Source organism: Bubalus bubalis, chromosome 12 (assembly GCF_019923935.1).
Source record: "Bubalus bubalis isolate 160015118507 breed Murrah chromosome 12, NDDB_SH_1, whole genome shotgun sequence".
NCBI lineage: Eukaryota > Metazoa > Chordata > Mammalia > Artiodactyla > Bovidae > Bubalus > Bubalus bubalis.
The window spans coordinates 93,464,403-93,491,258 of NC_059168.1; the positions used below are offsets into that span (position 1 = coordinate 93,464,403).

The 26,856-nt window shown below is 37.9% G+C and overlaps 1 protein-coding gene across 5 annotated transcripts in view; it reads right to left on the reverse strand.

The window, feature by feature from the left end:
• Positions 1-5,473: 5,473 nt before the first annotated feature.
• RC3H2 (ring finger and CCCH-type domains 2) overlaps positions 5,474-26,856 on the reverse strand; it is a 55,160-nt gene continuing 33,777 nt past the window's right edge. For 2 of the 5 annotated variants that reach the window (XM_025261632.3, XM_025261629.3), the window contains 12 exons: positions 25,053-25,361; positions 17,301-17,515; positions 16,192-16,625; positions 15,445-15,615; positions 13,545-13,691; positions 13,011-13,224; positions 12,694-12,778; positions 12,345-12,426; positions 12,110-12,244; positions 11,740-11,847; positions 11,494-11,642; positions 5,474-10,733 (listed from right to left, as the gene is read on the reverse strand). In XM_025261632.3, coding sequence (XP_025117417.1) covers positions 10,538-10,733; positions 11,494-11,642; positions 11,740-11,847; positions 12,110-12,244; positions 12,345-12,426; positions 12,694-12,778; positions 13,011-13,224; positions 13,545-13,691; positions 15,445-15,615; positions 16,192-16,625; positions 17,301-17,515; positions 25,053-25,361 — 2,245 coding nt within the window. In that variant the 3' untranslated portion in view covers positions 5,474-10,537. Of the gene's footprint in view, positions 10,734-11,493; positions 11,665-11,739; positions 11,848-12,109; positions 12,245-12,344; positions 12,427-12,693; positions 12,779-13,010; positions 13,225-13,544; positions 13,692-15,444; positions 15,616-16,191; positions 16,626-17,300; positions 17,516-25,052; positions 25,362-26,856 lie in introns of those variants that run through there. The other 3 variants (XM_025261631.3, XM_025261630.3, XM_025261633.3) reach the window with 3 other exon arrangements.

The window sequence follows — 26,856 nt, forward strand, 5'->3', positions numbered from 1 at the left end:
GGACAGAATTCCTTTATGCATCTCTCCTTTGCAGTGAGCGCAATGAACTACTCAGTAGTGGGCACTGGAGGAGGAGGGGCTGTGGTCAGTGGTACGGCCATAAGGACATCCAGTAGAGTTCTTCCCTAGACATGGGCCCAGCACATGTGGTTATCCTGCAACCTCCCTCTGGTCTAGCACTAAGAAAGCCTGCAGCCGTCTCAACAGGGAAGTCAGTGCCCTGAAGGGCTCCTGCCTGCATTGGCAGCCAAAGGCTTCCTGTCTGCACTGGCACCAGTTTTCCTCTGCAGGCTCACTTGCAGTCCAGAACATTGCTTTTTGCTTGCCAGTAACCAAACCCAGGCTGGGCAAACCAGCAAACTTCTCTTCTGCCCAGCGGGTTGAACTTCACGGTCTCCAATGAGGTCTGGCCCCCAGTCTCCATAAGAGATCCCCTTTCCAAGTTTGTCCTTCCTTTTCTTTTTTTCCGCCAATACACGCCAATCCCTTGGGTTTCTTTAAGGTTCCAAGAAATGTGAATAAGTGTAGTGTAACTGCCTTAGTTATCTATTCAGTTCAGTTCAGTCGCTCAGTTGTGTTCGACTCTTTGCGACCCCATGAACCGCAGCACGCCAGGCCTCCCTGTCCATCACCAACTCCCAGAGTTCACCCAAACTCATGTCCATCAAGTCGGTGATGCCATACAACCATCTCATCTTCTGTCGTCCCCTTCTCGTCCTGCCTTCAATCTTTCCCAGCATCAGGGTCTTTTCTAAGGAGTCAGGTCTTCGCATCAGGTGGCCAAAGTATTGGAACTTCAGCTTCAGCATCAGTCCTTCCAATGAATGTTCAGGACTGATTTCCTTTAGGATGGACTGGGTTGATCTCCTTGCAGTCCAAGGGACTCTCACAAGTCTTCTCCAACACCACCGAGTTCAAAAGATCAATTCTTCGGCACTCAGCTTTCTTTATAGTCCAACTCTCACAGCCATGCATGACTACTGGAAAAAACATAGCTTTCACTAGACAGACCTTTAATATCTCTGCTTTTTAATATGCTATCTAGGTTGGTCATAGCTTTTCTTCCAAGGAGCAAGTGTCTTTTAATTTCACAGCTGCAGTCACCATCTGCAGTGATTTTGGAGCCCAAGAAAATAGTCGCTGTTTTCTGTTGTTTCCCCATCTATTTCCCATGAAGTGATGGGACCAGATGCCATGATCTTAGTTTTTTGAATGTTGAGTTTTTAAGGCAACTTTTTCACTTTCCTCTTTCACTTTCATCAAGAGGCTCTTTAGTTCTTCTTCGCTTTCTGCCATAAGGATGGTGTCATCTGCATATCTGAGGTTATTGCTGTTTCTCCCGGCAATCTTTGATTCCAGCTTGTGCTTCATCCAGCCTGGCATTTTGCATAATGTACCCTGCATATAAGTTAAATAAGCTTCCAAGATTAGGTTATAAAAGATTGTGACCTCACTGCTCCTTCCAAAATAGTTGGAATAGTGCTCCTATTCATTATTAGCCTATGAAATTACACAGCCCATAAAAAGTAACCATGCCTTATTTTGAGGCCTCTTGCCCTTCTGAGATGGCCCACATCATCTGTGGAGTGTGTTTCTCTCTAAATAAATCCACTTCTTACCTATCAAAAAAAAAATTTCTGACTTATTTATAGCTCATGCCACCTGGCCCCACCCCCCTACTTATTCCGGGCTCTTTTGGTCTGCTGAGCCAAGCTACCATTTGATTGTCATCTCCCCTACAGAGAGGCTCACGAGGCAGAAAACTGAGGGCCAAGCTTCAGCCAATGAAAAGCTGAGGCCTCATTCCAACATTCAGGAGGAACTGAACCCTACCAACAATAAGTGGAGGGAGCTTGGAAGCAGACCCTTGATCAGGAGAGTTGCGAGATGACTACAGAGCCAGTTAAGACCTAGACTGCATCACCGAGGTTGTGAGAGAGATCCAGAGCAGGGTACTTCTCTAAGTTACGTGCAGACTCCTGACCTACAGAAACTATGAAATAATGTTGTGTTAAGCCACTAAATTTGAGGATTCTCTTGTTATGTGATAATAGGTAACTAATAAAAGAGTTGTTCCAGTTTTCTTTTTTCATCCTGTATCTCTTTTGGTAAATTGTATTTTGCAGGAATTTGTCCATTTTTAAATTAAAACCATATAGTTTAATTTATTCATTTCCTTCAGAAGTAGACCAAGTACACTAATCTACTTGGTCAAGAAATACTTCAGAAACAGAAAAAAAAAAAAAAGTCCACACAAAGACATGTACACAAATGTTCATAGCAGCTTTATTTGTAATAGTGAGAAAATCACCCAAATGCTCTAAAATGGGTCAATGTTCAAACAAAATGTGCTATGTCCATACCATCGTATACTTACTCAGCAATAAAAAGAAGAAACTAAGACATGCAGCAATTTGGATGGTTTTCGGGGGAATTAGGCTGCATGAACAAAGCCAATCTCAAAAGGGTACATTCTGCATAATTTCACTTATATATATAAAGGGATAGGTCACATGAGGGACCACTGAGATGACAGAATAATTTTTTTTTCAGTTGTTATCAAGAACTGTGGTGGTTCCACAGACCTACATGTGATAAAACTGAACTACACACACACACACAACACACACACACACCACACACACACACACACACACACACACAAATGAGTGCATGTGAAAGCTGGTGAAATTTTAAAAAGTTCCATAGATTGTGACTAACATCAATTTCCTGGTTTTGGTATTATAGTCTAGTTACATAAGAGACTACCATTGGGGGAACTGTATCAAGAGTATATGGGTACTCTATTATTTTTGCAAATTCCTGTCAATCTATAATTATTTCAGGATATCAAGTTTAAAAACAAACTAGCAAAAAAGTTCAGTTGATCTCATCCAGTCTCTTGGGTTAAAATATGTTTTAAATAGTACTCTGACCCTCTACCCCCATTACTCTTCATCTAATTTTCAGTGAGATTGACTTTTAAGCAAAGACCCGAAGAAAGCGCGAGATCTAGTGAAGATTCTGACAGGGGTCGGGAAAGCCTTCTAACCTTAGGGGACAGCATGGGTAAAGGCCCTACGATGGGAGCAGGCCTAGATGGCCTGTTGAAGAAATCAGTAGCCAAAGCGGCTGGAGCACAGTGAGTAAAATATCAAAGAAAAGGCTCTGGCTTTCACCCTGAGTGAGATGAACAGCATTTGGAGGGTTTTGGGCACAACAGTGAAGAGATCAAGCTGACATTTTAACTGATTTCTTTAGCTGCTGTGGGGAGAACAAACTGAAGGGGAGGCAAGAAGCAAGGAGAACAGGAGGCTGTCACAGTCCAGGTGAGCGATAACTGTGACTTGGACCTCCGTGGTGAGAAGTGGTGAAATTCTGGGTATCTATTTTGGAGGCAGGGCTGACAGGTTTTGTGCGCTATTTACTCGAGATCTAGTTAAGATGTTCAGGAGATGGCCCTAAAACTGTTCACATAACTTAAAACTATAATGTAAGTTTCATGAAGTAAGGGACTAATTCAATCCTGTATCCCTAATGCCCAGTTTTTAGAAGATTCTCAAAAATGTATTTGTTGCATGAGTCTATCTGTAAACTACCTGAGCCTGAACACTTGATGATGGATATTTATCAAATGCCCTTGGGCTAAGACAGGCTCCAAACCCATTTCATTCGTGATGGCAGTGGTTCCCAACCGTTCTGCACATTGGCAACACCTGGGGAGCTTCAAAAGTACCAGTGCCTTGATCCCACCTCCTCAGATTGTTTCAATTGGTCTGGGGTGTGTTCTGAGCTTTGGGATTTATTTAAAGACACCCAGGTGACTGCAATATACAGGTAAATTTGGAACCACTGCACTATGGACTTCTCAATTATAAAAAAAAAAAAGTCTTTGTTAAACTGCATGATAATTACTTCAATAGGTGTCAATTATAAAGAAAATAAAATCTTCTTCGGATTTCATTTCCTTCACTAAGTTTCCTCTCCTTTGAGTCAACTATCCATGGTTCCTTCCCTTCTTCCTGACTCAGTGATCACTTCAGGGCTTATACAAAATCACCTATTTCACAAATATTGATGTTTTCAGCAATGAGGTCTGGGATTCTAAGCCAGATTTAATCCATGACAACGTGGAGATGTTCTACTTTTCAAATCCATCTCTTTCCCTCCATCCTTGCTTTGGCCATGCTCTAAACCCTTCTTACCTAGACTGTTGACTTGCTTCCCTGCTGGTCAATCTCCAGCTTCACCTAACACTACTGCCAAAGTGATCTAAAACCTCAAATCGATCAAATCATCTAACTTCCAAGACTCCCTAACAGTCTCTTTAGTATTCAGTGTCCTTCACAGAGGTCTCCAATTACCTCATCTAGCTATGTGACCGTGGGCAAATTCTCTAAGGTCTCTGCCCCAGTTTTCTCACCTGTAAAATGCTGAAAATAATGGTCCTAGATAATATTATACCTATAGCACTTAGAACTGTGTCTGGAACATATTAAGTGCACCAAGAGTTGGTTAAGCTATTCCTCAAACAATCCTTCCACTGTTTAACACTTATGGCTGCAACAGGTTCCAACCATCACCACCTCTGGAAGGTAGAATAAGACTTGAAGCAGAATTCTGACTCCATTACTTTCTAGTTATAAGGTCTTGGGCAAGTTTCTTAACATCTCAAATATAAAACAGGGTTCATAATATTTACAGTGAAGGATTATTAGGATACAGAGTGGGTTGGTGTGAAGGTAAGAGTAGGTACTTGGGTGTTTTCTCCCATTTAGGTCTGGATGGTGAATATTCAGCCTGTGAAGTCTAGCCTGAGGTAATTTCTCAAAGAAGCAATTCCTCTGGCTCACTATCACTACCATTCACCCCATCATTTCCCTTCTGGCATCTCCATATACCTTATACTAGAAAATAGCTCACTGAGCTGGTTATTCAGATTTGTTTTTCCCATGTTCCACGCTGAGAGCTTCAAGAGAAAGGGCTAGTTTGTTTCACTGACGTTCAACCTTACTGACCAGCACAGACAGGGAGTTAAAATTCATCAGTTGAGTCAATGAGTAAAACTATTCAAGGCCCAGTAAAACTGGTGTCTTGATCCACTGAGGCCATTCTGAGGTCCCCCTGGACAGTCTTCATACTTCTTTAATTCACTATTTCAGATTCATTATTTGTGTATTTAGTCTATTTTCTCCATTAGATTGTGAACTGCTGGCATTATCTATGTCCTCATCTTCCATATAGAAAATACTCTACATTGAATGAATAAAGTGACTGATCGAATTAAGGAGTATTTCAACCTCCCTGGCCTATCTACTTCTTTCAGATCCTTACCAGTGATGAATGCATGAGGCAGGTGATTATTTAAATCTCAAAGAGTATCCTGGTAGCTTGGTGAAACCAAAACACTTGCCAAGGAAGTCAAGGTAACTAAAATGCACTATAAACTTAATATTGACACTAAACAAACAACTTTTAAGGTGGACAAATAATTTTATTTTGTGCATGCAAATACATGTCAAGTACTGCAAACTTGTTCCATCAATTTTCTCTCAAACACTGGAAATCATGATGCTCTATTCTGTGAACAGCCAAAGCTAATATCTCTTCACTTCAGTGCTACAGCAAACACACACAGAATTCACTCTTTGCTATTCACTATCATCACAACCCTCATTGTTCCATCTCTGCCCTCCCCCCATATACAGGCCTTATGAATCCTAGCCTTCCCCTGTTTAATCCTATTTCTATAGCACAAAGGGAAACATTACAATTTGGAAAATTCAAATTGAAATAAATGGAATAGAATTTATTCCCATATATATTCCCCATTTCATTGTACAGAATTATTTTAAATTATAGTTTTAAATAGAAGCTGAGTATATGCCTTAAAAATGAGCATTAAATCCATCTTAGAGATGGTGCCTGCTTTTTACATGATGGGTGTACACCATCTTTTAATTTCATTTACATTTCAATCGAACAATAGATTTGCAAAGAAAATGTCTAATACAGACGTAAAAATATTCACACTAGAGCTTCACAATCGGTTGTACAATTGACAAACAGGCCTCTTTTCCCAAACTTTCCAGCTAAGCAAATTTATAAAATGTAATCAATGCAACAAGAAAAAACATTTCTCTTTCACTTCCAGGGAAAAGAATATGCAATAAACAGTATAAATGCAGACAGCAGTTGCTGCAAGCTAACCACGATACTCCCAAGTGGCTGTACAGTGGATATGTGCAGTACAAATAAAAGCCACATGTGTTGTATCACAACTACAGTATAATTGTTTGCCCAGCTAAGAGAATGCATGCACTTCCATGCCTTGGGTTATAAAGTGAGGCCTAATTCTGGACAGATTGATGGAATATATGCAAATGACCTTGGCTTTTGGCAGTACTAAGTGCAGCCAGTGTCTGTGTTCCACTGGTTTAAGGAGATTTAAAATTTTTTTATTTAAAAAAAGAAAAAAACTGCCAATTTCAGACTTCGGGGAATAACTGCTCTTGGAGTAAAAATAGGACTCCACTCAAATGTGGGGTGTTCTGACTGGTGGCCTTGACTCCTTGTATTCCCTTGCCAGCAAAGGGATACAAAGAAACCGCTAGTATAAAGGAATGACTAGCAAATTTATTCAATTTATTCAGAAGATGAGATACTCCTTGAGCATGTGCATTTGTGTTCTGCTTGCAGAAGGGGTTCTTATGTAGGAGTTACAGCAAGTGATCCCAACAACACTCTTCATTCACTAAGACACAAGGAAATTTCTTCCAAAAAAGCAATACACAGTTGCAAATGCAACTTTCCCCTTGAATGATTAGTCACCAATACTAGTGACAGTCTGCTCAGAAAATGAATCTAGCAACTAGGGAAGAAATAGTCAGATTCAAAGCTGAAATCACATGCTCAATCTGATCATTACAAACTCCACGCCTGTTAACAAGACAACATGGGCTTTAACATCTAAAATGTACAAGCAAGCTAGATGGTTTTTAAAACAAATTTTCAAATGTTTAAATGATCCCATTTTAAATTCCTACAAATTACTGTGCATCCTGTAATTTTCTCAAAGCAACATACAAAACTGAGATGTGCTTTATAAACTTAGAATCAACTTGAAATTTGAGTTGAAAGTGACCAGATCCACACAAATAGAAAATTTCATTTCTAGCATAGGAGGTTTCATTTATTATTCTGAGAGTAAACAGCTACTAGGAAAAGTATCAGTGCTACTGACCCGCCAAAGTACCTCCTCTTCAAAATTACGGTGCACAACTTTCACGCATGACGCTGGTTTATGAGATGGTATTGAAAGTCATGGCAGGAAAGCAAAGGAATCTGCTTTGTTCAGGTACCAACTAGACAAAATACTTCAGTAACTTTCTCAGGATTCATGAGGTGAGATGGGACCATAAGGAAAGAACTACTGATGCTACATCATAGTATCTGAATGAGGCACATGAACTTCAGAATGTGACTCAGAAGTTTTAAAAAACACAAAAAGTCAAAACAAAACAAAAAACCCCCACCATTTTCCCACTTTCCAGACCTCAGACTACTTTTTCCTAAGTAGACCACACACCACATATGCAGTTTAGTTGACATTACAAACTTCCTCTCCTATTGCTTTATATCTTTTGATTTCAAATATATGTACATCATAAACATGTTGGTAAAAGGGTCAAATGACAGGGACTACCCCCAATATAAAAGTCACACTCTAGGTCTGATTTATGATTTTTTCCTCTATGATACCATTAGGTACCTTTCAGAAGAAGGATCAGATAAACTGCTCTTTCTTCTCAAGTGGCAGAGAACCAATGTCTTTACTACACATTTACTTCACGCCATGAGAAACAGAAGACGGTCACTACATAAAGGATGCAATACAGAATCATCCCTACACAGAAACAATTCCTATGCTGTTAGTGAGGAAGAGAGTAAGTTTTTAAGAACAGGGAATTATTGTTTTATGGGATCACCTGCTGCAAGACAAGCATTATTTTAATATAAGTGTTCTGAGACATACCAATAAAGTTGGCAGGTATATACATACACTGATGCAAATGTAATTTCACTGGACAAGTAGGCAAACACCTAAGCAGTTTATCCCAACCCCCTCCAGCAGAGCACAACCAAGTTTCAAAACTTCAATTTTAAAATTAAAAAGATAAGGTTAAATACACAAGATCAATTTATGTAGTATATATTCACCCTCAGAACGTGCTGAAGATGTTTTGCGTAGTTCTGTTGCACAGAGGGTTCTTTCCCTGAGGGCACATAAGGAGCTCTCAAACTGTTAATAGGTCTCTATTTTGTAACAAAATAGCAATTTTAAAATCTTAAAAAAAAATACATTACCTTCAACATGGAAGATCTCACTATTTAAATATCCATGAAATAGACATACTGGTTTGCATATCCTTTTTGGAAATACAAACAGCAAATAAAGTACATTGGAAGCATTTCAAATGTAATAAGCGCATATTTTATAGAAAGGTTCTGATATAAATTATATAACAATCAGGTTCCTGTAATATCCTAGGCTAATTCATAATGTCGGAAATAAGTTAATGTAACATGGTTTAAAACTCTTGTTCCTATTCATTTCAGGTTACAGAGTGAAATAAATAAAATGTCTTTGTAGGGAAAGGGGCACTGGCCATGGCAAAAAGGTACAGTACTAACCAAAGGAAACTAAGTCAAGGCTACTGTGCTGTTATGCTACAAACAAACATCTTCATACATCTGAGTATTAAATAAATGTGTAAGATCTTCCATACTGACACCAGAATATCAAAACTACCCCTTTGTTTCTCAGGTATATTTACAACTTATCAGTCACCTTATGAGCATGTTCATTAAGACAGGTATCAAACACCAGTATTTACTCATTCTGATCAAGAAATTTCAGGGAAATGTCAACCCTCCCGCCCCTGGAAATGTGCACAAAACTTTTTATCAAAATCTTATCTGATACAATGCTGTGGTTTTGTAAAACAACTAAATAGCTCAGACGACCAATAACATGATCCTGTTTAAGCATCTTGCTAGCAGGAAAAGCCCTTACATACAGTACACCTGGTGAAAGATCAGCTTGGCTTAAAATATTCCAGTACAATTTTCAGAGTAAACAACTTCACAGAAGTTAATTAAAAAATAATAATAAAAGTCAAACTAATCTTAAAGAAATAAGGGGGGAAAAACAAAGACACAAACTATAGGTAAGATCACCAGGAAGGAATGCCCAGCTTTCGTTTTCAAATGTTGACTGAAATTTAGGTTTCAGTAAAATATCTCCCACAAATCTGGAGCACAGCTGGTTGAACATACTGCATACTTTCAGATGCCAAGTCAAAACACTTTTCAGTCACATTTTAGCAGGGCAGCAATCATTCATGTTTTTAAGTATGAATAAAGGTTAGCCAATATTCTATTATTACATGGTTCATAGTCTTATCAACCTAACAGAAAACAAAGAAAATTAAACCCCAACATGAAGTAACAATAAACAATATTTAACCAAGATAATGCAATGAACATCCAAATTAATTAAATTAAAAACCCAGCAATACCATCTTGTTAGTCAGTGCAAACGCTACATACAGGGTTTTCTCAAAAAGCTGAAAGCACCTGATTCTTTTGCCAAGTCATCAGATTCAATAATGTACAGGCTTAAATCTGCATTTTAAAAAACTGCCATTACATTAGTGCATAATTTATCAAAATTGTAAAAACGATTCTGCATAACTTAGGAGAATTTAATATCTAGTACATCAGCTGAAAGACTTAGGCACTTGGTTATATATTTAATTACTTACTTCAACAAGTAGCCTGTGTATAAATATTAACAAAGCAGAAACTATTCTTGAAAAATGGAAAATTGAAAAAAAAGTTAAATGCTACAGATAAAAGCACTGCACCACACTCCTACATATAATGCAGTAAAGAAACCTAGTATATAACCCTGTAAAATTCTATGGTAAGAACGTCTAACTCCACTCTTCAAAATTAAAAAAAAAAAAAGAGGAAAAAAAATCCATGCAAAGTCCCATGAAAAAGATAAATAAAGCAGCTGGAATGAGATGGAAACTTCTCTCAGTGAAACATAAAATAGAAATAAATAAGTTAATTAAGTCTACTTTCACTAGATGTATCATTGTAGGATCCTGCTAGTTTAATAACTGAGTTGTTAATTTTCTATAGAAGCCATTTAAAATAGGAAATGGCTCAGTTACTGCACCGGATTGCTACAAACTCATAAAAAGCTGCTTGAAGCTTAAGTTAAATGTCCAAATTCCAATCACTTCTGGAAAGTGAACGTGTTACCCTAGTAAAGTAAATTTTCTTTTTTTTTCATAATGCTAATGCAAGAGGGCTTAAAGTATCAAAGAGTCCACAGGAAATGGATGCCCCCAGTAATATCTTTTTTTTAAAAAAAATATACATTATATAATATATATTATATATATAAAAAGCTAGTGTAAATGCTTCCATGGTATGGTCACAAATTTGAAAGATGAACCTCCTTTCAGCTATTAACCATCTTCCCATTTGCAACAGATTTTAAAAAGTCGTTTTTATCTTCAGACATAACATGAGTTTTCAGAATGAGGTTGCCAACACTGACAGATGTGGTGATGGGTAGGCCACTTGCATTGCTGATGGACACTGGGAGTGGCTGGCTAAAGCAAGAAGTTACCGGCAGAATTGTTTTTTGCTCTTCCCTGGGAGAAAATAAATGACATTGAAAACAAATTAGCTTTAAGTGAAAACTTTTAGGAGTAACCATGCATGCTGAATAAAAGCTATAACACACTTTAAGAGCCCCTAGAAACAGCATGTCTTTTTTTTTAGTGACTAAAAAAAAATCCCATTTTTGAAAAATTATAATAAAAAATTAGAAGATTGGTTAGTTTAAGGCCAACAAACTATCAAGTTCAAGATAAACCCATATTTTTGGCAGTAATTATACTAAAGATCGAGAATATCTTAACATGATTTTTTAAAAGGGAAACCCTTTATTTAGGTTTTAATTCTGCATTTTGTAGTTTTGATGCTTGCCTGTCAGACAGTGAAAGTAGAACCTGATTGTTGTTCAGTCGCTAAGTCCTGTCTGACTCTTTGTGACACCAAGAACTGCAGCACGCCAGGCCTCCCTGTCCTTCACTATCTCCCTGAGTTTGCTTAAACTCATGTCCAGAGTCAGTGATGACATCCAACCATCTTATCCTCCTGATGCTCAAGTATAAAAATAAACATTGATCCCAATAAAAAGCAAGTTTCAGGCTACTAGCATGGAGCACTTTGATAGTTCAAATTTACCTCTGCTCTCCTAAAAAACCAGACTGACCAAATCATTGCCTTATTACATAAGGTTTTCCCCTCATAGGATAAAATCAAAAATGAATTTAATGGTGTATCTATTTCTCTTTAAATATTCATGGCTTATGCCCAGTGGTTATGAATCTTACGTCTAACACTCACAGAATCACACGGTCTTCACCTAAACTCTGTCTCTTCTGCTCCAGAGGCTCCTCTTGGTGCTGCTGGACTGGATGCCCATTCTCTACTGCTGTTCCATTCAGCAACTGATCATTTTGAGAACTGATACCAAGCTGTATGTCCAGGATCTCCTATGCAAATAAAATGTTAATCCTTCGGGAGGAACATGTTGTGTACTTTAATTTCCAATGGAGTAAAGCCTCCTGGATATCTAATTGTGGTACTTACTTCAATCTGTTCACCTTGTCCATCAGGTTCATCAGTATCAAGTGCTGACAGCTCTAACTCAATATCCCTATCAGGCTTAGTATCAGCTGCATCTTCTGTATAATCACTCTGTAATTAAGAAAAATACTGATTTCATATCTGTGGAAACTGGGGCTTCCCTTTTAAATGAAAATGCGAATCTCAATGACTGATATAAGAAATCTGGGATTACAATTTTATTGCTACTGTTAAATTTTAAAAGCAATCATCCACCAGAAAAAGCCATGCTAAGTAATGGCATAAAATGCACTAAACAATGGATAAAACAACATGCAGCAGCAGCAAACAGCAAATATACCAGGGATGAAGCTGAGAGGGTCAATGTCCTTACCTCTCCATTTCTCAGTTCAATTTCCTTACTTAGAAGATTTAATGTGAGGTGACGGCCTTCATCCAGGGAATTCCACTTCTGTTGCATAGCCAGAGCATTGGCCTCCCTCTGAAGAAGCAATGAGTTACTCTTGGCCTAGAGGGGAAAAAAAAAAAGAGTCAGGTTAGAGCCTTTAGCTTTTAAACGTCATTCTTTTTTAAAAAATAAACTCAAAGCTGACTGACACAGAGCCTACCTGCTGAAGTTCAATGCTCAAAAGGTCTCCAGTACTGGAATGCTTTCTATGACCAGATAAATCGGTAACAATGAATCTGTCCCTTTAAAGAAAATTTGTTTACTGTTACAAAATGAAGCAACTAAAGAAGTAATGACTATATAATAACTATATACTATATATATTTTACATAACAGATCAACCCTGAAAGTTTTAATCATTATTCCAGATGTAAACTTTTTTCAGAAATTCATTATATAGTTAACACTAGCAAAACACAGTTCATGAATAACTGGGACTTCGATCTGTACTTTGGGAATATAGACAAGTCTGAGAATAGAGAATCCTAAAGAATTAAGAGCAACGTTACCGTTCAATATAATGTGCTGATGATGTAGCCTCATTACCATATGAACTCCACCTTGAATCAACAGCATTGACATAAGGTACATAATCTGTAGAAAGAAACAATGACCAGAAAAGTGAAAAATTAGACACAGATGTGAATGTATACTTCCCCCAAAAAATCCACAGTTATCTAAGTAGCCATGCTTTCCTGGCTAAGCTGTTTAACTCTAGGTTTACAATGGTTGTTAAATGGAGAGACATGTTCTATACCTATCAGAGTGAGGATTATAAAGCACAGTGCTAGACCATACCAGGTGAAGTACTAATGATATGGATTACCTGATACACTGATGGGCTTGGTTGCACTTCCTTGGGAAGCAGTGGCCTGGACAGGGTCCGTGGTATGGTAACCAGTACGGGAAGATCTAGAAATCGCACCCCATTTTGAGATGATGGGTCCATCACTAAAAGGAATTATTGGATCTTCTTCTTTTGTCCTTCTCTGAGTTTCAAATAAATGCACTCTTCTCTTAACATCCCCACTGTCCAGGTCCTGTATAAATAAAAGAAAATAAATAGATCGTGGGCAATTACTTCAGCTAATAATACAAGTAAAAGCTTTCAAAAAAACATGAAATTAGGTTCTCTGGTAAATTTAATATTAACTGTATATCTCAGTCATAACCCAACATCTATTTTTAAAACACTATGTTCAAATAATTTAAACACTGGGTGCAATTTATTTCAGACTTACCTAAATATATCTGCTGCTTACAGATGAGTTACTGTATATAGCAACAAAATGAAGACGAAAGCTTTCAATCATTCTAAAATTTGAATCAACATGCATAACCCTTGCCCCCCAAATCATACCATTAATACCGCATTTGAATTAGCAATCACATCTCTGGGCTCTGAATCAATGGCATTTATACAAGAACCGATGGTGCCACAAGACCAGGGAGAATAATGGGAAAGATGATCATCTTCAAATTTTGTGCCACTCACATTTTCAGAGAACTGGTTAAAAAAAGAACGAAAAATAAAAGCAAAGGCAATTGATAAGAAATTTAAATTACAAACTTGTAACGAATATAAAGTAAGTATTATAGAATTCACAGCACTTTATAGTGAATAATTAAACATTCAATAACTAATATAAAAACTGTAAAAAGTTACAAATAGTACATATTTATATTACATCTTAACAGAAACAGAATGCCTTCTCTTTTTCACTTTGTCCTTTAAGAATTCATAAGGAACCCCAGAGTGACACTGCCCAGAATAAAAAACAATTTACAGCATGCCTCTAACATGGTACAAAGTGCTCCAAAAAATGAAAAAAAGCAAAAAAAAAACACACACATACATAAACACATACATAGAAATACATTTTCGTATTAAGCAAGTGGCAACACTCTTCTCAAGATGGTTAGCTGCTTTGAAGAAGTCTAATTTTGATGAGATAAATTTGGATCGGGATTGGTTCAAGATGGCAGAGTAGAAGGACATGCGCTCATCTCCTCCTGCGAGAGCACTGAAATTGCAACTAGGAGTTAAACAAACATCGACTGGAGGATGCTAGAACCCATGAAAAAAAGATACCTGACACGTCCAAAGACAAAGGAGAAACCACACCATTGTGGTAGGAAGGGTACAATCACAATGAAATCAAATCCCATACCAGCCAGATAAGTGACCCACAAACTGGTTAACAATAATACCAAAGAAGTTCTCCCACTATTGTGAAGATTCTGAGCCCCAGGTCAGGCTTCCCAGCCTGGGGATCTGACAAAGGGACTGGGAAGATGAATTTAAAAATTCAAATTTATGGATGGAAAAATATGCTATCTAGGATTTTTTAAAAAATATGTCTACTTTAAAAATTCAACAGTTACGGATGGAAAAATATGATGTCTAGGATTACTTCAAAATAAATCAGTAGGAAGAAGGGCTACAAATGAAACAAGATTAGCTGAGCTGATAACTGTATAATGGATACATGAAGTTTATTACTATTCTCTTTTTGCATATGTTGAAACTTTGTAAATTTAATGAAAAGGTTAGAAAAAAAATTTTATATTAGTATATCTAGGGATAGGGAATAAACCAGATGAATCAAAGAAAAATTAACTGTTTGCTCTAAATATAACAGTATGGAAAACAAGGTACATTAAAATAATCCTGGTGCAAAACCTGTCTTGAAATGATAAGAACAATAATTAACAGTGATTTAACACACCATGAATAATAGTCATTTCTGCATTTCCTGTGAAGTAGGAAAGAAATGCCTCAGACAGACCAGAATTCAAATCCAAGCTATTTATAGGCTCAATTTATTACTTGGGCAAATTACTTAACTTCTCTGAGTAGGATTCCTAACCTATAAAATATGGGTAATACCTGCCCCCTAAGGATTTTGTAAGAATTAAATAACATGTAAATGCTTAGCACAGTGCCTGGCCACGTAAGTGCTCAATAAATGGTGGGTATAAATCTTATTTATCAATAAAATCTATAAAAATAAGGAGAACTATAGTGCTGCAAAGACTTGAATTCTTGGTGGAAAAGGACTGTGATTTGTTAGCAGTCTTCAGTGTCACAATGCCTGGCCATAGAGCTTACATACTCAATGTTTATTGAATTAAACTCAACTGCCACCAAACCAATGCAAAATATCCAACACAGCTATCCCTAGCTTGAATGAGTGCTCTGAAGTCAGTCGTCTGACCTGTCCCTGCAACATCAAGTGATTAAAACCTTTCTTTCTTACATCAGTGCGAAAGTCTACACTGAATAGAGGAGAAGGTGGTGTTGGTGACTGTGTTGCCACAGGAAGAGTTGAAGAGACAAGAGGTGCTTTCTGAGTGTGGTACTGTGCCCACTGCTCTGGCTTTCTTCTTATCTGCTCCTCGCAACTGGTCTTCAAATGACCACAAGGTTCCTAAGGGGGGACAAAAGAAACAATCTTAATCATCTAGGGAGCAGTAAATAAATTTAACTATGCTCTGTGGAAATAATGTGAACATTTATTATACTGTTGGGACAAAAAAGAATACAGAAGGGAAGTCCCCCAGCCTATTCTCCATACACTTAAATGAAAGGGTTTAAATAATGTTAAGAGTAAAATCTGAGCACTCACTTTTCTGGTTTAGGAAAATCGTATGTATATATGTGGGGATAGTAAAAAACAGGCCCTGTCTTTGTATCTTGAAGATTTCTTTTTACTTTCTGATCACTTTCATATCCAAACATAACATTTATTGAGCATGTATATGCATCAGGTCCAAGTCTAAGAGCTTTTTCTGATTTAATCCTCGCAACAGCCTTATGAGGTAGGTACTACTATTATTTCCATCAAAAGTGAAAAAACTGACATAGAGAAGTCAAGTAAATTCCATTAAGTTACACAATTAGTAAGTGGAGGAGCCAGGATATACCCAAATGTTGTAACATCAGACACTAGACTCTTAACCACTGTGCTGTACTAGCTAGCATTCCTAGTTCCATTATCACTTACCCTTGGTAAAGGCACAGTTGTCCTTGGCTCACTTGGTGGCTGACAAGCCACTGAATAATACCCATCTAATGAGTTATATCTTTCCCGCAAAGACGTCTGATACACTGACGAGTGCATCACATCCATTGGAGGTAAAGAATTGCTTCTAATAATGTCATCTCGTTGGTACATAGGTGGGCGCCAGATGCGCCTGCTGTCGTACACAGGAGCATACATTCCAGAAGGTACTGGGGGAACTGGTCCATACGGCTGCGGAGGAGGAGGTTGGTAAGGAGAAGAATTCATTCGATCTCGAGGGGAAAATGTACTGTAATGATCGGCATATGGCATGGAAGCAGGTGGGAGGGAGGACTCTGGAACATTATTGGACCTCACAAAGCGAGGAACACAGGGAGCCACACCAGCTGGTACCGTTGGAGGTGGTGGGTAGTATCCTTGAAAATTGGAAAGAGGAATATTTAATGTAATTTTAGTAAAATTTAACATCTTATAATGGTTTAAGTCTAAAGCAGCCTTTAATGTGGGAAAACAACATAAGTTTTGAATTTTAGTTACCCCCGGATTAGAAAGATACTACATGCTTTCAAGACACCACTATATCAAAATCCTTAACATTCAACATTTTGTTAAACTGCTCCTTAAAAACATACAATGAACTATTAACAGATGCCTGGTAAATTTCCTTCGAGGGCATGTATTACCACAGGTTTTGGTTTAAGTAATTAGTTAGATCATTGATTATTAACCTTTTGGGGAGCAGAGTTTAAAGACTTCCTTCATAATCTATATAGCTGTGTGCTGTCCTTTCAAAATTATACTTTAAGTTTATATACACCAAACATTTAGTATATTATTTCCGAGGATATACAAAACTCACTAAAGCTCATCCATGAACCCCATATTTGATTCATAGGACTAAGAAATATTAAAACTATTGGTATGTAGAATCATAAGATTCTTAAGACAGGAAGAAAATTTAAGGGTCATGCAGTCCAAAGGATTAATTTTTTAATGTAGATATTCTAGATAGCTATAAATGACTCAATGATTTATTACAACAAATGTTATATTGTAGTTTCTTTTTCTTAGAATTATCTAAAATCACTTACCCGTCTGTGGGTACTGTGGGACTTCAAAGGGTATCTGAGTCCTTGGATCTTGAAAATACTGTATGTTTTCAGAATGCTGAGGATATACTGGTACTCTAGTGATAAATGGGCTGGATTTTGGAGGCACAGAATTCAGCTCTGTTCCAGCACTAGTGGGCCCAGCTGAGGTAGCCGCTACATTACTTACAGGAGTCTTGGGTGGAGAGCCAATTTTACTAGAGAGAAAATTTAACAAATGGAAATGATAAATCACTGCCTATGTCTGTTAAGTCTTCATCATTAGGAATTTTTCATAAAATTATATAGTGACCATTGACAGACAATGCTTCAGGTTTTTCAGGTGACAAATAAGGCAATGAATTTTACTGCTACCTTATACTATTAGTTCACAAGATTATAGTAAAAGATACTATATTTTGGTGAGGGTGGAAAAAAAAAAAAAAAAAAAAAAATTCCAGGTAGGACTGTTCTATTAAGAGTTAAGATTAACTGAAATGTAAACTCAATGAAGAAAGGCCATTTTCGTCCATTTTGTTAACTGCTAGATCCCTAGGACTGTAAACATTTGTGGCATATAGAAGGCACTCAGTAGTATTTGTTGGACAAATGGAAAAGTTCCTGCCACATAGTAGGTAGTCAGTAAATATCTGCTGGACAAACAGAATACCAATAAAATGGTATTATTCATTAAACTGATGCAAAACACATAAGCTTTCTTTTATTTAAAAAAAAGAAAACACAAATGACTCTTTTTGTTGAGTCACCACGCGATCACTTCCAGAGGATCTTACCGTGGCTTCTTACATCCTCTGAAGAAGTCAAACTCTGGCAGAGAGAAGATATGTGGTGGTAACTGAAGAAAAAGATCTTGTTAATGATGCAGGAATTCAATACACTACATCTCAAACTAAAGAAGCCCTATTAAAGCAACAGTTTTATAAACAACAAGGAATATGGGGTGCCTTTAAGTCTAGCTGAGATTAATCTAGAAGATGCTTACTTTTATGTGTATTTGTGTATCAAAATGTAGAAAATAACTAAGAAATTGTAGATAAGAATAGTAAGTACAAACAGCTTAGACGTTAAAGGTATTTTAGTGCTGGGCTTACTCTTTGAAGTTCAATAAAGGCAAGAAGGAAAATAATTAGGATTTCCTCATAACAACAGTAAGTCAATTCAGTCACTCAGTCGGGTCCGATTCTTTGTGACCCCATGGACTGCAGTACGTCAGGCTTCCCTATCCATCACCAACTCCAGGAGCTTACTCAAACCCATGTCCATTAAGTCGGCAATGCCATGCAACCATCTCATCCTCTGTCGTCCCCTTCTCCTCCTGTCCTCAATCTTTCCCAGCATCAGGGTCTTTTCAAATGAGTCAGTTCTCTGCATCAGGTGGCCAAAGTTTTGGAGCTTCAGCTTCAGCATCAGACCTTCCAATGAATACTCAGGATTGATCTCCTTTAGGAGGGACTAGTTGGATTCTCCCTGCGGTCCAAAGGACTCTCTAGAGTTTTCTCCAACACCACAGATCAAAAGCATCAATTCTTTGGCTCTCAGCTTTCTTTATAGTCCAACTCTTACATCCATACATGACTACTGGAAAACCATAGCTTTGAAAAGATGGACATTCATTGGCAAAGTAGTATCTTTAATATCTCTGCTTTTTAATATGCTGTATAGGCTGGTCATAACTTTCCTTCCAAGGAGCAAGAGTCTTTTAATTTCATGGCTGCAGTCACCATCTGTAGTGATTTTGAAGCCTAAAAATAGTCTGTCACTGTTTCCATTGTTTCCCCATCTATTTCCCATGAAGTGATGGGACCAGATGCCATGGTTTTAGTTTTCTGAATGTTTAAGTTTTAAGCCAACTATTTTTCTCTCCTCCTTCACTTTCATCAAGAGGATCTTTAGTTCTTCGCTTTCTGCTGTAAGGGTGGTATCATCTGCATATCTGAGGTTATTGGTATTTCTCCCAGCAATCTTGATACCAGCTTGTGCTTCATCCAGCCTGGCATCACGCATGATGTATTTTGCATATAAATTAACTAAGCAGGGTGATAAAATACAGCCTTGACGTACTCTTTCCCCGATTCAGAACCAGTCTGTTGTTCCATGTCCAGTTCTAACTGCTGCTTCTTGACCCGCATACAGATTTCTCAGGAGGCAGGTGAAGTGGTCTGGTATTTCCATCTCTTTAAAAATTTTCCACGGTTTGTTTTAATGTACACAGCAATTACTAAGCTTATTCTAGGCAATATGCTAAGTGCTTTACACAGATTATCTGCTTTTCCATATCAGAATGTCACATACCATAAAATCTGGATTAAGTACTTTTTGAAAGGCAAATTCTTAGACTGCAGGAAAAAGGCACTCAAATTCATGACAAGGTTCAAGTTCAGGTAAGTTCAGTCATGCAGTCATGTCTGACTCTTTGCGACCCCATGGACTGCAGCATGCCAGACTTCCCTGTCCATCACCAACTCCCGGAGCTTACACAAACTCATGTCCATTGAGTTGGTGATGCAACCATCTCATCCTTTGTCATCCCCTTCTCCTCCCACCTTCAATCTTTCCCAGCATCAGTCTTTTCAAATGAGTCAGTTCTCCGCATCAGGTGGCCAAAGTTTTGGAGTTTCAGCTTCAGCATCAGTCCTTCCAATGAATATTCAGGACTGATTTCCCTTAGGATGGACTAGTTGGATCTCCTTGCAGTCCAAGGGACTCTCAAGAGTCTTCTCCAACACCACAGTTCAAAAGCATCAATCCCCTTCTCCTCCCACCTTCAATCTTTCCCAGCATCAGGGTCTTTTCCAATGAATCAGTTCTTCACATCATGTGGCCTAAGTATTGGAGTTTCAGCTTTAGCATCAGTCCTTCCAATGAATATTCAGGACTGATTTCCTTTAGGACTGACCGGTTTGATCTCCTTGCAGTCCCTCTTTACCTACATGCTTTTGTCTGAGCTGCTTTTTCCATTAACAAGACCCTTCCTTCCTAACTAGTCATACTTTCGGAATAGTTCAGGTGTCATCACCTTACTGCTAAAAATTTTCCACAGTTAACCTCAGACAGAATTATTGCTATTTTTCGTGTTTTAGTTAACACTTGGAACACAACTCCGCTGCAGTACCTTTCAGCATATATTGTATCTGTTTATATCTGTTTCCCAAGCTACACTGGAAGACACTGAGAGGTAGGGAGTATATTTAGTTCATTTTCATTAACTATGCTAACTGGTCTCATATGTGGCACACAGCAGATGATTTACAATTTTTGAATCAATGAATAAATGATATACTTAGATTTTCTTATTTTTGAAAGTTTTTAAACACTGAGATATAATTTATACTTACAAAGTGTACAATTCAGTGATTTCTGGTATATTCCCAAGGTTGTGCAACCATCACCATTATCTTATTCTGTAGAAGCATTTTCATCACCTCTCAAAGAAACCTGTATTCATTAGCATCTATTTCCCATTCCCTTGTTCCCCCAGCCACAGCCTCTAGCAACTACTTATCTACTTTCTGTCTCCTATGGATTTGCCTATTCTGGACATTCACATAAATGGAATTCTACCATAATGGCTTTTGTATCTAGCTTCCTTGAATTAACATAATGTTTTCAAGGTTCATCCATATTGTAGTACGCACTAGTACCTTACTCTTTCATGGTTGAGTGACATTATGGTTTTACAACTTTACCTTGCCAAAATCTTTCAAAAGCTCATTTCCTAAGCATGTTTAACACAAGGTATCCATTATCTGGTGCCAAGGTACACATCTAAATCTTCTTCCCATACTTCTCCCAGCAATATAATATTTCCCTGTTCTTTGATCCAACTCCAATATTGCTTCACTTATGTAAATGCTGTCTCCCCCATTATGTCATAAGTTTCTTAAAGGCACAGATATACATCTCAGGTATTTTCAAGAGTGCCAAAAGCAGAGCTCAGAATTAGTGCATAAGCAACATTTGCTAAACTAGACAATGTTCTCTATCTCTTCCAAGATCTCTCTGAGGGAAGACTATCAGATCAGATCAGATCAGTCGCTCAGTGGTGTCCAACTCTTTGTGACACCATGAATCGCAGCACGCCAGGCCTCCCTGTCCAACACCAACTCCCAGAGTTCACTGAGACTCACGTCCATCGAGTCAGTGATGCCATCCAGCCATCTCATCCTCTGTCGTCCCCTTCTCCTCCTTCCCCAATCCCTCCCAGCATCAGAGTCTTTTCCAATGAGTCAACTCTTCACATGAGGTGGCCAAAGTACTGGAGTTTCGGCTTTAGCATCATTCCTTCCAAAGAAATCCCAGGGATGATCTCCTTTAAAATGGACTGGTTGGATCTCCTTGCAGTCCAAGGGACTCTCAAGAGTCTTCTCCAACACCACAGTTCAAAAGCATCAATTCTTTGGCGCTCAGCCTTCTTCACAGTCCAACTCTCACATCCATACATGACCACTGGAAAAACCATAGCCTTGACTAGACGAACCTTTGCTGGCAAAGTAATGTCTCTGCTTTTGAATATGCTATCTAGGTTGGCCATAACTTTCCTTCCAAGGAGTAAGCGTCTTTTAATTTCATGGCTGCAGTCACCATCTGCAGTGATTTGGGAGCCCAGAAAAATAAAGTCTGACACTGTTTCCACTGTTTGCCCATCTATTTCCCATGAAGTGATGGGACCGGATGCCATGATCTTCGTTTTCTGAATGTTGAGCTTTAAGCCAACTTTTTCACTCTCCGCTTTCACTTTCATCAGCAGGCTTTTTAGTTCCTCTTCACTTTCTGCCATAAGGGTGGTGTCATCTGCATATCTGAGGTGACTGATATTTCTCCCAGCAATCTTGATTCCAGCTTGTGTTTCTTCCAGTCCAGCGTTCCTCATGATGTACTCTGCATAGAAGTTAAATAAGCAGGGTGACAATATACAGCCTTGACATAGTCCTTTTCCTATTTGGAACCAGTCTGTTGTTCCATGTCCAGTTCTAACTGTTGCTTCCTGACTTGCATACAAATTTCTCAAGAGGCAGGTCAGGTGGTCTGGTATTCCCATCTCTTTCAGAATTTCCCACAGTTTCTTGTGATCCACACAGTCAAAGGCTTTGGCATAGTCAATAAAGCAGAAACAGATGTTTTTTTGGAACTCTCTTGCTTTTCCATGATCCAGTGGATGTTGGCAATTTGATCTCTGGTTCCTCTGCCTTTTCTAAAACCAGCTTGAACATCTGGAAGTTCACGGTTCACATATTGCTGAAGCCAGCTTGGAGAATTTTGAGCATTACTTTACTAGCATGTGAGATGAGTGCAGTTGTGTGGTAGTTTGAGCATTCTTTGGCATTGCCTTTCTTTGGGATTGGAATGAAAACTGACCTTTTCCAGTCCTGTGGCCACTGCTGAGTTTTCCAAATTTGCTGGCATATTGAGTGCAGCACTTTTACAGCATCATCTTTCAGGATTTGGAATAGCTCAACTGGAATTCCATCACCTCCACTAGCTTTGTTCCTAGTAATGCTTTCTAAGGCCCACTTGACTTCACACTCCAGGATGTCTGGCTCTAGGTCAGTGATCACACCATCGTGATTATCTGGGTCGTGAAGATCTTTTTTGTACAGTTCTTCTGTGTATTCTTGCCACCTCTTCTTAATATCTTCTGCTTCTGTTAGGTCCATACCATTTCTGTCCTTTATCGAGCCCATCTTTGCATGAAATGTTCCTTTGCTATCTCTGATTTTCTTGAAGAGATCTCTAGTCTTTCCCATTCTGTTGTTTTCCTCTATTTCTTTGTATTGATCGCTGAAGAAGGCTTTCTTTTCTCTTCTTGCTATTCTTTGGAACTCTGCATTCAGATGTTTATATCTTTCCTTTTCTCCTTTGCTTTTCGCTTCTCTTCTTCTCACAGCTATTTGTAAGGCCTCCCCAGACAGACATTTTGCTTTTTTGCATTTCTTTTCCATGGTGATGGTCTTGATCCCTGTCTTCTGTACAATGTCACGAACCTCATTCCATGGTTCATCAGGCACTCTATCTATCAGATGTAGGCCCTTAAATCTATTTCTCACTTCCACTGTATAATCATAAGGGATTTGATTTAGGTCATACCTGAATGGTCTAGTGGTTTTCCCTACTTTCTTCAATTTCAGTCTGAATTTGGCAATAAGGAGTTCATGGTCTGAGCCACAGTCAGCTCCTGGTCTTGTTTTTGCTGACTGTATAGAGCTTCTCCATCTTTGGCTGCAAAGAATATAATCAATCTGATTTCGGTGTTGACCATCTGGTGATGTCCATGTATAGAGTCTTCTCTTGTGTTGTTGGAAGAGGGTGTTTGTAATGACCAGTGCATTTTCTTGGCAAAACTCTATTAGTCTTTGCCCTGCTTCATTGCGTATTCCAAGGCCAAATTTGCCTGTTACTCCAGTTGTTTCTTGACTTCCTACTTTTGCATTCCAGTCCCCTATAATGAAAAGGACATCTTTTTGGGGTGTTAGTTCTAAAAGGTCTTGTAGGTCTTCATAGAACCATTCAACTTCAGCTTCTTCAGCGTTACTCGTTGGGGCATAGACTTGGATTACTGTGATACTGAATGGTTTGCCTTGGAAACGAACAGAGATCATTCAGTCGTTTTTGATATTGCATCCAAGTACTGCATTTCGGACTCTTGTTGACCATGATGGCTACTCCATTTCTTCTGAGGGATTTCTGCCCGCAGTAGTAGATATAATGTTATACTTATAATATAAGTAGATATAAAATTTCCCTATCACGTGCTAACTGCACAAATAAACAATATAAATGTCTACTTATCCATTTATTATTTGAAATCACTAGTGATTTACTGTGTGCCTAGCATAATGCTTTTTCCCTATATGGCATACAATAGATACTGACCGACTATGGGCAACATAATCTGAGTATGTTTTACCTCAGACTTTAAGACACTAAAAGAATACAAAAGCCTGAGACATTAGAGGTGAAAGTAACTTTTCAGATAATGTGAAAGTTTTAAAACTTTTTTCTTCAAGTACCAAAACTTTTCTACCAAAGTAAGTCTTATGCTGAAATCCCAAACAATAACAATAATAATAGATGCAGAAACAATAATAATAGATGCAGATATTTAGTGAGTGCTATGTGGCAGGCACTGATCAAAGCATACTGCAGTATTAAGTCATTCAGTTCTCACAATCAACATACCATGTAGGTAGTGTCATTATATCAATTTTATGGATGAGTAAACTAAGGAAGACAGATTAAGTCACTGGCCTAAGATCATACAGCTAGAGAAGGGGGAGCCAAAATGAACCCACAGAATTTGGCTTCAAAGATTTCTCTCTTAACAACTACCCACCATTACAGAGCACAAAGTGGAACTGTTCTAATCAAAACAGGGGCTGGAGGCTCAAGCATCTCACCTGCTTACGTTTCTACTTAGTTCCCTTCTGGCACCTCTATGGACTCAATCCTAAAGTTCAAGGAAATAAGGTGTGAAAAACTCAATTCTGGTTCAACTTCTTCAGCTTACAGTTGAAGAAAACACCCATAGTTGAAGTGAATTTCCAAGGTCAGAGGGCTATTCAACTGCAGAGCCAGGACTAGAATTCAAATTTTTTTGGTATTTAGTGCTATCTCTACTACATGAAATAATCTGCATAAAAATTCTGATTACCTGCTTTCCCTCGGGATAAATAAAAATACTCAGGCAATGATAAACAGACTAAATTACTCATGTAAACATTTTTACCTACTACTTACTTTTCAGTTACAGACTCTACAGAAGGCCCAGCAGCATTCTGACCATTGGTGCCAACCTTCCCCACTTTCTTCACAGTCTCCAGAGCTCTTAATGTACTGTCAGTACTACGTGGAATTAGCTGGGAAACACTGTTTTCTGCATTTGAAATTCCATTTGTACTTTGAACAATTTTCCCCGTTGTTTCAGTACTTCCTATGACAGAAATGACATTTCCGGCTGTGGTTGTGACAGTGTTGTTTACACCAACTTTATTTAGAAGAGGAAACGTTCTTACAGTTGCATTGATCTTTTTGTTCCTTAATCGATACCTGTTTCAAAAACAATAAACATATCAGTAAATATTTCACTAACTCTTACCCTAAGTTAAAAAAAGGGGGGGGGTGGGGCGGGGAGGTGGGCAATGGGAAAAAAAATTTCAAGGAAGGAATTGCTTTGAAAAAACCTTTATTCAGCTAAATATCAAATACTATCAAACTCAATTATAATAGCTGGCACATTAAAATGTATCTCTCATATACATATGTATACACACAACACTTATAATATTTAGGCACACAATTAATATAGCAAGAAAAGTACACACGTATTCAAAAAGCATTCTGAGGGAGTAGGAAGAGATCTTTCTGAAAACCTCTGTATACCTGGAATACAAAGTACACTAAAAAATGAAAGGAACCAATATCAAATTCAGTTGGGAATGTAGATGAAAAGGTATGCAAGATTTGAAAGAATTCTCTATTGTTACCAAGTTGTTAAAGCATCAGATAATTTTAAAGAGATTACAAAATCCAAAACTCATTCTTAAACTCCAAGATACATAAATTTAGTATTATATTTTTCAGATTAGTTTATGACTAAAGTATAAAGTATTTGGGTTAAAGATTTTTCTGATTTTAAAGATCTTTCTTTAAAAAAGTTTTTCTGATATTAAATTTGGGGCTGATATAACACTCTAATACATAAAGCAATTTGATCCTGGATTCAATTTAAGAAAATTTATATCCACTTGTACAACAAAAATTTCATTATAGTCTTAGTGAATGTTCCTGCCAATACTTTAACATGGTAAACAACTATGTTACATGCATAGAAAGATGACTATACACATATGGGGTCATAATTACATATAACTAAATTAATCTGATACCAATGTTATACATAACCAAACATATGGTAATTAAATATAAACAGTGTTGGTGATGAGCAATACCTTCACAATAGTTTCCCTTTTAGTCCTTCAGTATCTATAAACAACTTCATTATTCAATCCTTCTCCCCCTCTTTCCCATACACACATGCTGACAGAAAAAGCAAAGCTCAGTAAAGACAAGTATTCCCAGACCAGACTGGCTAAAGGTGGAGTGACAGAATACAAAGTTAAAAAAAGAGCAATAGGTTATGGCCAGTTTACACATATCACCTTACAGATCTGGGGAACCAATGATTAGTTCTTGAAGAAGGAGGGTAACAGGCAGACCTATATTTTAAAAAGGCAATTTGGTGGCATGGAGGGGCCTGCGCTTTCCTTAACATACTGTTCTGAAACCTGCTCTGCATTCTTCACCTCAAAGGTTCCTGCACAAAATGCCCAGCTGCTCCTTGTTTTCCTTTCTCAAAGGATAAAGCTCAGATATCCTTAACACTGCTCTTGCAGGTGAAAAATAAAGTTTTAATTGTGGGTCTCCTAAAAGAAAGAAGTGATGAGAAGTAAAATCTTAACAAAAGAAAGTAAAGTAAAAGATAAATAGGGATGAATACTGGACTTCTAACATCCAGGCAGCTAACGACTTAGACTTGGAATCT